Raw genomic sequence first — 16,543 nt, forward strand, 5'->3', positions numbered from 1 at the left:
CTCCCTGGACACTGTCCATCGCAGACACAGAGTGAATTCCCTGTTCCCCATCCCTTCACACAAGCACGATTCAGATATTGTTTAGTTCAACTACAACTCTCCAGCTCAAAACCAGCACAATCACTTCACACACTACCCAGATCAATAGGAGAGATAAATCCCCTCCGTCTTCCCCTCTCCCCTCTCAGCAATCCCCAGCGCACCGCCATCCCAGTCGTCTGGAATTCTGTCCCGGATACTGTGAGTGCGCGTGACAGGATGTGGAATATTCAGCGCGCACGTGATCCCAGTTTTAATCACCGACTCCAAATCTCGGGCTGTTGTCCGTCCCTCGGCAACGGGATGATAGACTCCCTCATCCGGAAACCACAGTCGGCAGCAACGTTACCGAGCGACAGGTTGTGTTGAGAAAACAAGGGGCTGGTGAAGGACTCAGGCAGAATCGGAGAATGAGAACAGATGGGGCAGATAGAATACAGTGCCGGGAATCGTATGGTCCTGCAATTTGAAAATAAGATAAATAAAAACATCGACTATGTTCTATATGGAGATGTTTTTTTTTTAACGCAGGCAAACTGTCTATTTTCTATTCCTTAACAGAATAGTCCGGGACAATTTCAACCCGGCCCAATAATCCCCTCATAACAAGTGTCTACACAAAATTCTGAACCACCGATCTGCTTAGAATGTATAAATTGCCTATCTGACATTAATTAATGGATGATATACCCTTAATTAATATTTCAGAGATCAAAAATCCATTTCAATAGATACGGATCAAATCTGACCCGGAGCAGCCTCAATGTACAAAAATTTGCAGCACCTGTACAAAAGTTTAAGATTTTTAGGTATTTCCATGTTTGAGCATTTTGGGTCACTTTAGGAAAAGTCATCAAATTTCGGCTGAGAATGGCATTTGGGTATTTTTACTGCTGTCACATGTCAAAACGGGTCAAACATGACCGGCACAGTGTGTAAGGGTTAAAAACAATCTGCGGTGCAGAGGGATTTGGGAGACTTCGTGCAGCTTTCCCAGAAGTTTAACCTGCAGCTTGAGCCGGTGGTGAGGAATGCAAATGCCATGACATCATTCATTTCGAGAGGACTGGGACGGAAACGCAAGGACGTCATTCTCAGGCTCAATATGTCATTGGTGAGGTCACATTTGGTGTTCTGTGAGCAGGTGTCGATCGCTTACCTCACAGGGGATGTGAGACATTGGAGAGGGTTCACGGGAATGATAACGGGATTGGACGTGGTATTATAGGAGGAGTATTTGACAGCTCCGGGAGACAGAACACCCACACACAGCGATTCAGCAAAAGCTTCTTCCCATTCGCCATCACATCTTTCAACATATCAGCAAAAACTCGACATATTTGTGGTGTTTATTCATATTTGCAGTTTACATTAATTGTACATCTTTGCGCCGTACTGATCCTTCAAAAGAACAAATTCCAGGCGTGATAAGTTTCAGATTATAAATGAAATAGCGATTCCTGAGGAAAACATCCGATAAGAGTGGACAGGACACTTGGCCCGCTGGTCTTCACCAGTCACACTGAGTACAGGAGTCGGGAGGTCACGTTGCCGTGGTACAAGAGGGGCACAGACAGAGAGAATGCGGACAGACTTTCACCCAGGGTTGGGTTATCGAGCACCAGAAGGGACAGGATTGAGGTGAGAGTGAATTGAAAGCAGAAAGAGAGAGGGAGAGAGAGGTCAGGGAGACGGAGTGTTCAGAGAGAATGGGGAGGGTAGAGAGAGAGTGTCTGGGGGAGCGAAGGGGAGAGAGATGTAAGAGGTGTGCAGAGGGAGAAGAGAAAGAGTGGGCGGAGAAAGTTTGAGGAAATAAGGGGAGGCGAGAGGGTAGAGAGAAAGGTAGAGGGAGCGCGGAAGAGCGGGACGGGGGAATGGCGAGAGAGAAGGGGATAGATGGCGAGAGGGATTTGTCGGTGTCTGGTGGGGAGAATATGGTTGCAACAAGAGGAGATGGAGTAGGAGGGAGGGGCAGAGAGTGTGGGGAGGGAATTTGAAAGGATTTAGGAGTGAGAGAGAAGGTGGAGAAAATGAGGGCAGTCACTTGACTCATGTTGACTCCACTGGCAGTTGGCAGAGACCCTGGATCTTTTCAGTAACATCCGGGATCAAAGGTGCCGACTTCTCGCAGATGAAATTCCGAATAGCAACATCACAAGTGTCACCACTTCCGCACCGTCTGCAGACGGGTGCTCCAGAGTGCTTGTACAGGAGACTCCGGCCCACCGTCCTATCCAGGAGGGTTAATAAATTTCAACAGAGACAAAACAGCTTCAGTAGAGGACCTGAGCGGAGACCGTCCCCAAGCTAATCCCATGAATTCGATCTCTCCTAATTGCCTGTATGAGTTCTCAAACATCCCACACGACCACTCTCCCCCACGTCCCCGTGCCGGTACCCAGAAAAATACCACGGTCCCAATGTCTCCCCACAACCCTGTGTCAGTTCCCTAACTAATCGTACTGACCCAATGTTTCCCCACAGCCCCGTATCCCCCAAACTAATCCCACCGAACCGCTTCCTCACCACAGACCACTTTCAGTCATCATACGAATCGAACAGGCCCACCCTCCTCCCTCTGATCTGTTTCAGTCCCCGAACAAACCCCACTGTCCCACCATCTCCCCACAGACCTATGTCTGTCCTGAAATGAATCCCAATGTTCCACACTCAGCCCTGTGTGGTTCCAAGTTCATCTCGTTGTCTCTTCCTCTACCCAGAGCTTCGTGTCTGTCTCCTGACATATCCCACTACACCGCGCTATCCCCATACCCTCCGTTCCACCTCCAGACTTATACCACTGGCACCCTCTCTCCCACATCCTTGCCTCAGGTCGCAAACTAATTCCGTTAACCCACTGCATACCACCGCCCTGTTTCTGTCTCCCAACTGATCGAGTTGCACTACTCTCGCCACTCAGATACATGTCATTCACCAAACTAATCCCACTGTTGCTCCCTTTCCTCACAGCCCGGCGACAATCTCCAAAATAATCCCACTGCACGTCGCTTACCTCACCCACATGCGTTAGCACGAAAATAATCTCTGTCTCTGATCTCTCCCCACTGCCCTCTGTCAGTTTCCGAAATATTCCCACTGCATTGTCCTCCCCGACAGACACTTTCAGCCCGAAAATGTTCCCATTGTACAGCACGCTCCCGACAAACTCGGACTGTCTACAAACAAATCACAATGCCGTTCCCCTTCCCCACGAAACTACTTCAGACCGTAATCCCATTTTCTCCCGTCAGGACTATGTCTTCACCCCACAGATTAGTTATAAACTCACCCGTTTTCGCATTTTTCAATCCAGTAAGCAAGTTTGATGACCAGAAGATTGTGGAATACAAAGAACTGGGAAGTTAAATTAACTTGATTAATGCGTAGAATCGAAAAATATGTACTTCTCTCAGCTGATTACAACATAAATCTGGGATGGGTCTGTCTGGAAGGAGCTTCATTCCGTGTCTGACACCGGGATTGTGTGATGGGACGGTGCGGAGGGAGATTCACTCTGTGTCTGACCCCGGGAGTGTGTGATGGGACGGTGTGGTGGAAGGTTCACTCTGTGTCTGACCCCGGGAAAGTGTGATAAGACGGTGTGGAGGGAGATTCACTCTGTTTCTGACCCCGGAAGTTTGCGATGATTCCTGTGTTACTGTGTGATCTTTTCGAGCTGTGACACATACCGCTTCATCACTTGAATTGATTTCCAGCAGCCTTGAGTCACGGTTTGAACATTCTTGATCCGCTTTTTGGAAAGTGGTATCAAACGTGGATACGTAATAACACTGGTCTTTATTTGTGACCCAGTCCTTGACACATGTTTGCTCTGGAAATCAGGAATAAGAAACAGTGAGACACAGAGTGAATCTCGCTTCACACTTTCCTGTCACACACACCCGGGGTGACACACAGAGTGAAATTCTCTCCACGGGGTACAATCACGCAGACCTGAGGTCAAGCACAGAGTGAATATCCCATACACAACGTCTCATTGTAAATTAACAAAGATCAGACACAGTGAATTTCTCTCCACACCATCCATCACACATTCCCATGGATCAAGAAACAGGGTGAATAGGACATGGAACATAGAATAATACAGCACAGTACAGGCCGGGTGGCCCACAATGTTGTGCCTATACTTAAACCCTTCCTCCCATATATCCCCCTACCTTAATTTCCTCTATATATCTGTCTAGTAGTCTCTTAAATTTCACCAGTACATCTGTCTCCACCACTGACTCAGGCAGTGCATTCCACAAACCAACCACTCGCTGAGTAAAAAGCCTTCCTCTAATATCCCCCTTGAAATTTCCACCCCTTACATTAAAGCCATGTCTTCTTGTATTCAGCAGTGGCGCCCTGGAGAAGACGCGCTGTCTGTGCACTCTATCTATTCGTCTTAATATTTTGTATACCTTTATCATGTCTCCTCTCATCCTCATTCTTTCCAAAGAGTAAAGCCTTAACTCTTTCAATCTCTCTTCATAATGTATACTCTCTAAACCAGGCAGCATCCTGGTAAATCTCCTCTGTACCCTTTCCAATGATTCCACATCCTTCCTCTAGTGAGGGGACCTGAACTGGATACAGTACTCCAAGTGTGGCCTAACCGGAGTTTTATGGAGCTGCATCATTACCTCGTGAATCTTAAACTCTATCCCTTGACGAATGAAAAGTAACAGTCCTTAAGCTTTCGTAACTACCCTCTTTACCTGTGAGGCAACGTTTAAGGATCTGCAGACATACACTCGCAGATCCCTCGGCTCCTCCACACTACCAAGTATCCTGCCATTTACATTGTACTCTGCCTTAGAGTTTGTCTTTCCAAAGTGTAGCACCTCACACTTCTCCGAGAGGAACTGCATCTGCCGCTTCTCAGCCCATTTCTGCATCTTGTCAATGTCTCCCTGCAGTCTTTGACAATCCTCCACACGATCCACAACACCACAAACCTTCGGGTCGTTTGAAAACCTGCCAACCCAGATGTCTACCCCTACATCCAGGTCGTTAATAATATTCACGAAAAGGAGGAGTCCCAGAACCGACATTGTGGGAAACCACTAGACACAGCCCTCCAATCCGAATGTACTCCCTCCACCACGACCCCCTGTTTTCTGCAGGCAAGCCAACTCTGAATCCACCTGGCCAAACTTCCCTGGAGCCCGTGTCTTCTGCCTTTCAGAATAAGCCTACCGTGTGGAACCTTATCAAATGTAGGTTCCGGTGAGTTTTGTTTCGTTAGTTTAGAGTTATAGAACATGTCAGGCAGGATGTTGGAATGTACTCCTTGAAGGGTGAGGGTAGTCAGGGAGACCTTCTCTGTCGCTAATAACGACACCTGCAGGAAGTGCATCCAGCTGCAGCTCCTAACCTCCGGATCAATCCCGAGAATGAAGAGTTTATAAATAGTGGTTTCAGGGAGGTAGTTACGGCAAAGAAGCAGCGCACCGGTAATTGGGTTATCGTCAGGCGAGGGAAGGGGGGAAGGGCAGACAGAGCAGGGATCCCCCGTGGCCTTTCCCCTCAACAACATGTATACCGATTTGGATGATGTTGGGAGGGATGACTTACCTGCGACAAGCTGCGGCTGCCGGATCTCTGGCACTGAGTCTGGTTCTGCGGTGCAGAAGGGAGGGGTTAGAGGAGGAGAGCGGTAGTGATAGAAGACTCGATAGTTAGAGGTATAGAGTTAAAAAAAAGCTTCCTTTAATATCCCCCTTGAACATCCCACCCGTTAACTTAATGTCATGTCCTCTTGTACTGATCAGTGGTGCCCTTCAGAAGAAGTGCTGGCTATCCACTCTATACATTCTTCTTAATATCTTATACACCTCCGACATGTCTCCTCACATCCTCTTTCTCTCTTTGTAAAACCCTCGCTCCCTTAATATCTGATCATCATCTATACTCTCCAAACCAGGTAAATCTCCTCTGTACCCTTTCCAATGCGTCCACATCCTTTCAATAGTGAGACGTCCAGAACTGGACACAGTACTCCAAGTGTAGCCGAACCAGACTTTTCCAGATCTACACCATTACCTCGTGACTCTTAAACATAGAACATCGAATAGTACAGAACGTTACAGGTCCTTCAGCCCACAATTCCTCCATATACTTATCTCGTAGTTTATTAAACGTCACTGGTGTATCTGTCTCCCCCACTGACTCACGCAGTGCATTCCACGCACCAACCACTCTCTAAGTGAAATACCTTTCTCTAATATCACCGGTGAACTTTCCTCCCCTTATCTTAAAGCCATATCCTCTTGTATTGAGCAGTGGTGCCCTGGGAAAGAGGCGCTGGCTGTCCACTATATCTATTCCACTTAATATCATGTATACCTCTATCATGCCTCCTCTCCAGGCATGCGTTAACGTTCCGTGTGTCAGACACACACATGAACGCAAACCCAAAACCTCTCACCCAACCCCCATTCCCGCCATAGCTACTCATCACACGCGCATAGTGTCAAACACAGAGTCCCATCGTACATACACGGGGTGAGACACAGTGTTAAGTTCCCTGCACCGTCCGATCACACACTAACACGGTCAGACGCAGATTGAATCTCCCTCCCCGCGGACCCATCACATACTCCAGGCGTCAGACGTGGATTGAAGCTCCGTGTTCACTGCCTTTTATAAACGCCCGGGCTCAGACGTGGAGTGAAGCTTCCATCCATATTGTTCCATCAAACACTCTCGGAGACAGACACAGACACTCATTCCAGCGGTCAGACGTGATGTGAAGTTTCTTGCACACCATCCTGTCACACTTTTCCCAAGTCAGATTCTGAGTGTTCCTCCTAGTTCACCGCCCCTCTCACACTCCCGGGGTTAGGCACAGAGTCCGGCTCCCACAACACCGCCCCTCACACACTCCCTGGATCAGAGAACAGAATTTAGATCCTCTACAAAGTCTAATCACACATAGCTTGATTAGACACAGCGTGAGACTCTCTCTCCACGGCCCCATCACCCTCTCCAGCGGTTAGACACAGAAAGAAACTCCCTCAGCGCACACGACGAATATCGGAGTGAGAGTGATTATCCATCGTCTGCTTCTCAACGCAGCAAATTTCAGACACAGAGTGAAGCTGCCTCCACACGCCGCCATCTCACACTCCCGAGTATACAACAGTGTGAATCTCCGTCTTTACGTCCCATCACGCAATTCCTGGCGGGTCACAGAGTGAGGCTCTCTCTGAACCATTCCATCACAACCACCTGTGTTTTCACACAAAGCGAAGCTTCGCCCAGACCCTCCCATGGCACACTCATGGGGTCAGACTCCATCCAATCACACAATCCGGTGTCACATAGAATAAACATCCATCTGTACTGTCCCATCACCACTCCTGGAATCAAACACAAAGGCTCACTCTCGGCGATCCCTTCACACACTCCCGGATTCAGACACAGATTGAATCTCCCTCCACACAATCCCGTCAAACACTCCCGGAGTCAGACACAGAGTGAATCTCCCTCCACACCGTCCCATCACACAATCCCAGGGTCAGACACAGAGTGAATCTCCCTCCACACCGTCCCATCTCACACTCCCGGGGTCAGACACAGAGTGAATCTCCCTCCACACCGTCCCATCACAGACTCCCGGGATCAGACACAGAGTGAATCTCCCTCCACACCGTCCCATCACACACTCCCGGGGTCAGAGTGAAAAGCTCTTTCCACACAATCCCGTCAAACATTGCCGGGTTCAGAGTGAAAAGCTCTCTCCACGGTGCCATAACACACTTCACGGATCAGACATGGGGTGTATCTCTCTGGGCAGTGTCCCATCAGACAATCCCGCTGTCACACACAGAATAAATTTGGATCCATTAGACACTCCCAGAGTGAGACATGGAGTGAAGCAGCAATGTTACGTCTCACAATCCCGTGTTCAAAAACAGAGTGAATCCACCTCCACAACCTCCCATCACACTGTCCTAGATTCAGTGACAGAGGGAAACACCCTTCATGTAGTCCCATCATGCTCGCCGGGTCAAAGACAGTGTGATTCACCCTGCATCCCATCTCTTCACACACTTCTGATGCTAAGCACAGAGTACCGCTTCCTCTCTCCATGCCTACCGTGTGATGAGGAGCGGGTGAAAGAGGGGGATGATGCATCACCTCTTCTGCTGATCAGCAATTCACAGATTTGAGCTTTGGCTTCTTTGACAGATCTGTACTTCGTTTCCATCTCAGTGAACTGGAGACGGAGATCGCTGTTCATTCGTTTAAGATCGGACAGATTAGATTTTCCGTGACATGTTTCGTAAGACTGACGAATCTGTGACACTGAGAGAGATGGTGAGGGATGTTTAGAGTTTACAGTGATACATGAGTCAGCGTCACGCTACCGAACGGGTCACAGAGAGTGTTTTGTCAGTGTCACGGTGAAGAGTGTCACAGTGAAGGATGTGCTGTTGGCACAGTGAGAAGCGTCGGCGCCACATTGTCGGGCGTGTATGTTTCACACTGAGGGGTATATCAATGTCCCGGTGAAGGTGCTGTTATTTCCATGGGCGAGGAAAATGTGTGGGTGAGGGGACTTGTGGTGTCACGGTGGGTGGAGTATCTGTGTCATGGTGTGAGGTTCGCTGGTTTCACAGAGAGGGGTATGTCTGTGTCACGGAGAGAGACATGTCATGGCCACGGTGTGAGTGAGAGGGTCACACTGAGCTGTGTGTCGGTGTCACGGAGAGCACTATGTCGGTGTTATTGTGAACTTAGGTGTCTGTATCCCGGTGAGGGTTTTGCCTGTGTCAGGGTGAGGTGTGGGTTATTGTCTCAGTGATCTGTGCATCGGCGTTATGTTAAGGAGCGATACTGTCACAGTAAGGGGTGTCACATAGACGTCTGAGTCTTTTTCAAGATGCGGTGCGGAGCGGATCACATTGAGGAGCGTGAAGATGCCACGGTGTACGCAACCTCAGCGTCACGGTGAAGAACGTGTCAGTGTCACTGTGAGGTGTGTTTGTTTGGTGCCTTGAGGAGTTTATCAGTAACACCGTCAGGGACATGTCGTTGTTACTGAAGGGTAACATATGGTCAGTGTGACAGACTTGTGCGTGTCACTGCGATGGTCTTGTCGGTTTCGCGGTTAAGTGTGTATCTATGTCTCTTTGAAGGTCGTGACCGTAATACGGTAAGAGCATTGTCAATGTAATGGTGAATGGCGTGTCGGAGTCAGCATGAGTCTTGATCGTGTTACGGTAAAGACCGTGTTCTTATCACGGTCAGGTAAGTGTCCGTGTTGTAGGAGATAGAGCATAGAATTGTACAGCACAGTACACGCATTTCGGCCCACAATGTTATGCCGACCCGTAAACCTTGCCTCGCATATAACTCCCCACATACCTGTCCAGCAGCCTCTTAAATTTCTCTGATGAATCTGCCTCTGCTATTGACTCAGGAAGTGCATTCCACGCACGAACCACACTCTGAATATTTTTTTAAAAAAGAATTTCCTCTAATATCCCCCTTCAACTTCCTAACACTTACCTTAAAGCCACGTCCTGTTGTATTGAGCAGTGGTCCCTTGGGGAAGAGAAGCTAGCTGTCCACTGTACATATTCCTCTTAATATCTTGTATACCCCTATCTTGTCTCCGCTCATCCTCCTTCTCGCCAAAGAGAAAAGCCTTAGCTCCCTTAATCTCTGATCGTAATGCACACTCTCTAAACCAGGCAGCATCCTGGTAAATCTCCTCTGTTCCCTTTCCAATGCTTCCACATCCTTCCTATGGTGTGGCGATCAGAACCGTGGACAGTACTCCAAGTGTGGCCTAACTTGAGTTTTATAGAGCTACACCATTACCTCACTTAATTATGCTGTTGGCGAGGAAAACCGACCAAAGTGCCTCTGGCACTGAGTCTGACCCTGTGGTGCAGAAGGATGGGACGGGGAAGAGGAGAGCTGTCGTCATTGGGGACTCTATATTCAGGGGTGCAGACAGGAGATTTTGTGGATGTGAGAAGGAAACCCGCATGGTTTGCTGCCTCCCGGGTTCCAGAGTCCGGGATGTCTCTGACCGAGTGTTGACATCCTGGCACGAGACGGAAAGCAACCAGAAGTCGTGATCCATGTTGGTACCAACAACATAGGCTGAAAGAGTGATGAGGGTCAGAAGAGTGAGTTACGGGAACTAGGCAGAAGGCTGAAGAACAGGACCTCAAGGGTTCTGTTCTCAGGATTACTGCCAGGGCTACGTGATAGTGACGGTAAGAATTGGAGGAGATGGCAAATGAATGCGTGGCTGAGGAGCTGGTACATGGTGCAGGGTTTGAGATTTTTGGATCATTGGGATCTATTCTGGGGATGTTAGGACGTGTGCAGATTGTACGGGTTGAACCTAAACTCAAGGGGGAGCACTATCCTTGCGTGTATGTTTTCTACTATGGTTCTGGAGGGTTGCAAGGTGCAAGGTGATGGGACCCGGAGCGATAGGAAAGTGCAAGAAGTGCATGGAGTAAAGCCAGATCTAACATATAGGGAGGCATTGAGGAAAGAGAAGCCGAATAAAGGGTTTAAAGATAGTAAAGTAGAAGGGCTAAATTGTGTGTACTTCAATGCAAGAAGAATCAGGAACAAAGGTGATGAATTGAGAGCTTGGGTACATACATGGAATTATGATGTAGTGGCCATGACAGAGACATGTTTGGCACCAGGGTAGGAATGGATTCTCAATATTCCTGGTTTTCAGTACTTTAAAAGGAACAAAGAGGTGGGAGAGGGGCGGAGGGGTGGCATTACTGGTCAGGCATACTATTACATCTACAGAAAGGGTTTGTAATGTTGCAGGATCCTCTTTTGAGTATGGGTGGAAGCCATGAAAAGAAAGGGAGCTGTTACTGTACTGGGATGATTCTACTGGTAGCAGCAGAGGTACAGCGGAACAGATTGGAAGGCAGTTATGAAAGGTGCAAAAATAACAGGGTTGTTATCATAGGTGGCATTAACTTCCCTAATATTGATCGGCACGTGTTTAGTTCCAAGGGCTTAGATGGGGCAGATTTTATTTACTGTGTCCAGGACGAATTACTATCACAGTATGCTAACATGCCGACTAGGGGGAATGCCATACTAGATCTAGTATTAGGTAACGAAACCGAGAGGGTCACGGATCTCTCAGTGGGTGAGCATCTGGGGGACTATGATCACCGCTCCCTGGCATTTAGCATTATAATGGAAAAGGATAGAATCAGAGAGGACAGGAAAATTTTTAATTGGGGAAGGGGAAATTATGAGGCTATAAGGCTAGAACATACGGGTGTGAATAGGGATGATGTATTTGCAGTGAAATGTACTATGAATATCTTGCAGGACTTTAGGGATAAATTTGTCCCGGTGCAGAAGAGAAAGAATTGTAGGGTGAAGGAACCATGGGTTTCAAGTGAAGTGGAAAATCAAGTCAGGTGAAAGAAGGCAGCATACATGAGGATTAGGAAGCAAGGATCAGATGGTTCTATTGAGGAATAAAGTGTAGAAAGAAAGAAGCTTAAGAAGGGGTTGAGTCGCGCAAGAAGGCGTCATGAGAAAGCCTTGGCGTGTAGGGTAAAGGAAAGCCCCAGGGTTTCTTCAATTATGTGAAGAACAAAAGGATGACAACAGTAATGGTAGGACCAATCAGAGATAGAAGTGGGAAGATGTGCCTAAAGGCTTTGGAGGTGAGCGTGGTCCACAATGAATACTTCTCTTCGGTATTTATCAATGAGCGTGAATTTGATGACGGTAAGGACAATATGAGTGAGGTTGATGTTCTAGAACATTTATATTAAGGGAGAGGAGGTGTTGGGGTTGTTAAAATGCATTAGGACGGAAAAGTCCCCGGGGCCTGACGGAATATTCCCCCAGGCCGCTCCACGAGGCGAAGGAAGAGATTATCGAGCATCTGGCTAGGATCTTTCTGTCCTCGTTGTCCATGGGAATGGTAGCAGAGGACTGGAGGTAGGCGAATGTTGTCCCCTTGTTCAAAAATGTTAGTAGGGATAGGGATAGGGTAGTAGGGATATAAAACTCTGCTTAGGCCAAACTTGGAGAACTCTGTCCAGTTCTGGTCACCTCACTATAGGAAGGATGTGGATTACTGGAAAGGATACAGAGATTTACCAGGACGCTGCTTGGTATATAGAGTATGGATTATTATCAGAGATTAAGGGCGCTAGGGCTTTACTCTTTCGAGAGAAGGAGGATGAGAGGAGACATGATAGAGGTGTACAAGATATTAACAGGAATCGATACTGTGGACAGCTAAAATTATATTAATTATAGAAAGTGAGCCTTACGTCTGTGGCGGGAAAGCTTTTGGAAACGATTCTTAAAGATAGGATCTATGGGAATTTAGAGAATCATGGTCTGATCAGGGACAGTCAGCATGGCTTTGTGAAGGGCAGATCGTGTCTAACAAGCCTGATAGAACATTTGAGGTGGTGACCAGGCATAAAGATGAGTATAGTGCTGTGGATGTGATCTACATGGATTTTAGTAAGGGATTTGATAAGGATCCACACGGTAGGCGTATTCAGATAGTCAGAAGGCTTGGGATCCAGGGAGGTTTGGCCAAGTGGATTCAGAATAGACTTGCTTGCAGAAGTCAGAGGGTCGTGGTGGAGGCAGTACATTCAGAATGGAGAGCTTTAACTAGTGGTGTCCCACAAGTATTTTTTCTGGGACCATTAATTTCCGTGATTTTTATTAACGACCTGGATATGGTGGTAGAAGTGTGGGTTAGCAAGTTTACGGACGACACAATGGTTGGTCGTGTCGTAGATAGTGTAGGGGATTGTCGAAGTTAAGGAGACGGAAGTTCAAGGGGATATTAGAGGAAGGATTTTCACTCAGAAAGTGTTTGGTGCGTGGAATGCACTGCCTGAGTCAGTGGTGGAGGCAGATCTAAGAGAGAAGTTTAAGAGGCTACTAGACAGGTATATGGAGAAATTTAAGTAGGGGGGTATAGCGGATGCAGTATTAGATTTTTGGCACAGCATTGTGGGTTGAAGGGCCTGTAATGTGCTGTACTATTCCATGTTCTATGTTCTCACAAATCATAAACTCTACCTCTCGAAATTTGATTGCTAATACCCCATACGCTGTCTTAAGTACCCTATCTACCTGTGAGGCACACTTTAGGGATCGGTGGACATGTACACCCAGATCCCTCTGCTCCTCCACACTGCCATGTGTCCTGCCATTTACGTTTTACACTGCCTTGGAGGTTGTTCTTACAAGGTGTACCACCTAACACTTCTCGGGGTTGAACACCAACTGCTTCTTCTCAGCCAACTGCTGCATCCAAACAATGCCTCTCTGCAATCTTCGACAATCTTCTACACTATCTAAAACACCACCAAACTTTTTGTCGTCTGCAAACTTGCCAGCCCACCCATCTACCCTCACATCCAGGTCGATAATGAAAATCGCAAAAGGTAGAGGTCCCAGAAAGGATCCTTGATGGACAGCATTGGTCACAACCTTCCAATCCGAATGTACTTCTCCCCTCCCCCCACAAACCTCTGTTTCCTGCAGAAAAAATAAATACCGCATTCACCTGGCCAAATGTCCCGGTATCCCATGCCTTCTGATTTTATGAATTAGCCTACAGTGTGGAACCTTGTCAATCGCCTTACTAACCGCCATCTATACCATATCTACTGCAATACTCTCATCTGTAAGTTTGGTTAACTCCTCAAAGAAATCTATCAGGCCTGTTAGACACGATCTGTCTTTCATAAAGCCATGCTGACGGTCCCTGACCAGACCATTATTCTCTAAATTCCCATAGATCATCTGTCTAAGAATCTTTTCCAACCGGTTTCCCACGCCCGACGAGAGGCTCACTGGTCTATAATTACCCGGACTATCCCTACTACCTTTGTCGAGCAAGAGGACAACTTTCGCCTCCCCCCAATTCGGCGGTACCATTCCGGTGGAGAACGAGGACATAACGATCCTAAACAGAGGCTCAGCAATCATTATCCCCACATCGTGGAGCAGCCTGGGGAACATTCCGTCAGGCCCCTTTACTTACCCGTTCTCATAAATTTGAACAACAACACGTCATCTCCACTACAATCAACATGCTCCAGAACATCAACGTCCATCATATTGTCCTCACCGTCATCAGGTTCTCTCTCATTGGTGAATACCGAAGATAACTATTCATTGAAGACCTCGCTCTCTTCCGCAGTCTCCAGGCCCAACTTTATCCCACCTTTCTCTCTAATTGGTCCTTCCTTCACTCCTGTCTTCCTTTTATTCTTCTGATAACGGAGGAATGCCTCACCCTACTCGCAAAGGCCTTCTCATGTCCGCTTCTGGCTCTTCTGAGACCCTCTTAAGCTCCTTTCTTGCTATCCTTTATTCTTCAATAGACACATCTGTCCTTTGCTTCCTAAACAGCAGGTATGCTGCCTTCTTCCAACTGACGAGATTTTCCACCTCATTAGTTACCCATGGTTGCTTCACACTACCGTTCTTTATCTTAGTCTCAAGACAATTTTATCCCTAACATCCTGTCAGAGATCCCTAAACTTCGACCATATATCCTGCCACAATTTGTGTGGTTGGGACTAGTGGGATCAGTGCTGGGTCCATTTTTATTTGTCATCTATATCAATGATCTGGAATGTAAAGTAATAAATTTGATCAGCAAATGTGCTGATGATACCAAGATTGGAGGCGCAGTGGACAGTGAGGAAGATTTTTAAACTTGCAGAGGTATTTGTACCAGCTGGTAAAATAGGCTGAATAATGGCAGAGTTTAATACAGACAAGAGTGTAGTATTGCAATTTGGAAGGACAAACCAAGGAGAAAATACAAGGTAAATGGTAGGGCACTGAGGAATGCAGTAGAACAGATGGATCTGGGAATACAGATACAAAATTTCCTAAAAGTGCCGTCACGGTTAGATAGGGTAGTAACGAGAGCTCTTGGTACATTGGTCTTTATATATCAAAATATTGTATATAAGAATTGGAACGTTATGATGAGGTTGTATAAGGCATTGGTGAGGAAGAATTTGGAGAATTGCGTGACGCTTTGGTCAACGAATTACAGGAAAGTTATTAATAAGGTAAGAATGCTGAGAACGTTTACATGGATGTTGCCGGGATTTAAGAAACTGAGTTACAAAGAAAGGTTGAATAGATTTGACAAGGTTCGACATGGAAGGTTAGTTAGGAAGTTTCAATCGTTAGGTATTAACATTGAAGTAGTAAAATGTATTCAACAGTGGCTGGTTGGGCGATGCCAGAGAGTAGTAATCGATACATCGTTGTCAGGTTGTAGGCCGATGACCAGTGGTGTGCCTCAATTGTATTTATCATATACATAAATAATCTGTATGATGGAGTAGTAAATTTGATTAGTAAGTATGCAGATGATAATAAGATAGGTGACGTTGTGGACAATGAAGTAGGTTTTCAAAGCCTGCAGAGTGATTTCAGAGAGGTTTAGTCTAGTTAGAGGAGTGGGCTGAGCGATGGCAGATGAATTTTAATGCTGATGTGTGAGGTGTTACATTTTGGTAGGACTAATCAAAATAGGACATACGTGGTAAGTGGTAGGCCATTGAAGAATGAAGTAGAACAGAGTGTTCTAGGAATAATGGAGCCTAGTTCCTTGAAGATGGAAACTGAAGTGGATAGAGTCGTAAAGAAAACTGTTGGTATGCAGTCCTTTATAAATCAACGCATTGAGTATCGGAGTTGGTATGTATGGTTAAGAATGTACAAGGCATAGAAAGGCAATATTTGGAGTATTGTGTACAGTTCTGGTCAACGAATTATAGGAAAAATGTCAACAAAATAGAGAGAGTACAGAGGAAATTTACTAGAATGTTACCTGGGTTTCAGCACCTAACTTACAGAGAATGGTTGACCAAGTCAGGCCTTTATTATTTGGAGCGTAGAAGGTTGAGGGGGTCTTTGATAGAGGTATTTAAAATTAAGAGGGGGATAGATAGAGTTGACGTGGATAGGCTGTTTCCATTGAGAGTAGGGGAGATTCAAACAAGAGTACATTAGTTGAGATTTAAGGGGTAAAATTTAGGGGAAACACCAGGGGAGACTTCTTTACTCAGAGAGTAGTAGCTGTGTGTAACAAGCTTCCAGTCTTAGTGGTAGAGGCGGGTTTGATATTGTCATTGAAAGTAAAATTACAGAGGTATATCGACAGCAAAGAAATGGAGGGTTATGGGCTGAATGCAGGTCGGTGGGTCCAGGTGAGAGTAAGCGTTCGGCACGGATTAGAATGACCGAGCTGGCCTGTTTCCTTGCTGTAATTGCTTAATGGTTATTGAGTTTAGATTAAGACTTTATTCCCTGGAGCGTAGAAGAATGAGGGGATATTTGATAGAGTTATATTCAATTGTAATGGGTATAGATAGAGTGAATGCAAGTGGGCTTTTTTCCACTGAGGCCAGGGAAGGAAAAAAGAGAGGACATGGGTTAAGGGTGAAGGGGGAAAAGTTCACTTTTAACATTT

General features: G+C 46.6%; 1 protein-coding gene across 1 annotated transcript in view; it reads right to left on the bottom strand.

Moving 5' to 3' along the window:
• Positions 1-1,370: 1,370 nt before the first annotated feature.
• LOC132386826 (oxidized low-density lipoprotein receptor 1-like) overlaps positions 1,371-16,543 on the bottom strand; it is a 34,806-nt gene continuing 19,633 nt past the window's right edge. Inside the window, exons 6-9 of the mRNA XM_059959164.1 lie at positions 8,146-8,355; positions 3,729-3,871; positions 3,329-3,393; positions 1,371-2,269 (exon numbers count right to left, since the gene is read on the bottom strand). Of these exons, the coding sequence (XP_059815147.1) occupies positions 2,089-2,269; positions 3,329-3,393; positions 3,729-3,871; positions 8,146-8,355 (599 nt within the window). The 3' untranslated portion in view covers positions 1,371-2,088. The remainder of the gene's footprint in view (positions 2,270-3,328; positions 3,394-3,728; positions 3,872-8,145; positions 8,356-16,543) is intronic.

Source organism: Hypanus sabinus, unplaced genomic scaffold (genome assembly GCF_030144855.1).
Source record: "Hypanus sabinus isolate sHypSab1 unplaced genomic scaffold, sHypSab1.hap1 scaffold_1326, whole genome shotgun sequence".
Lineage (NCBI taxonomy): Eukaryota > Metazoa > Chordata > Chondrichthyes > Myliobatiformes > Dasyatidae > Hypanus > Hypanus sabinus.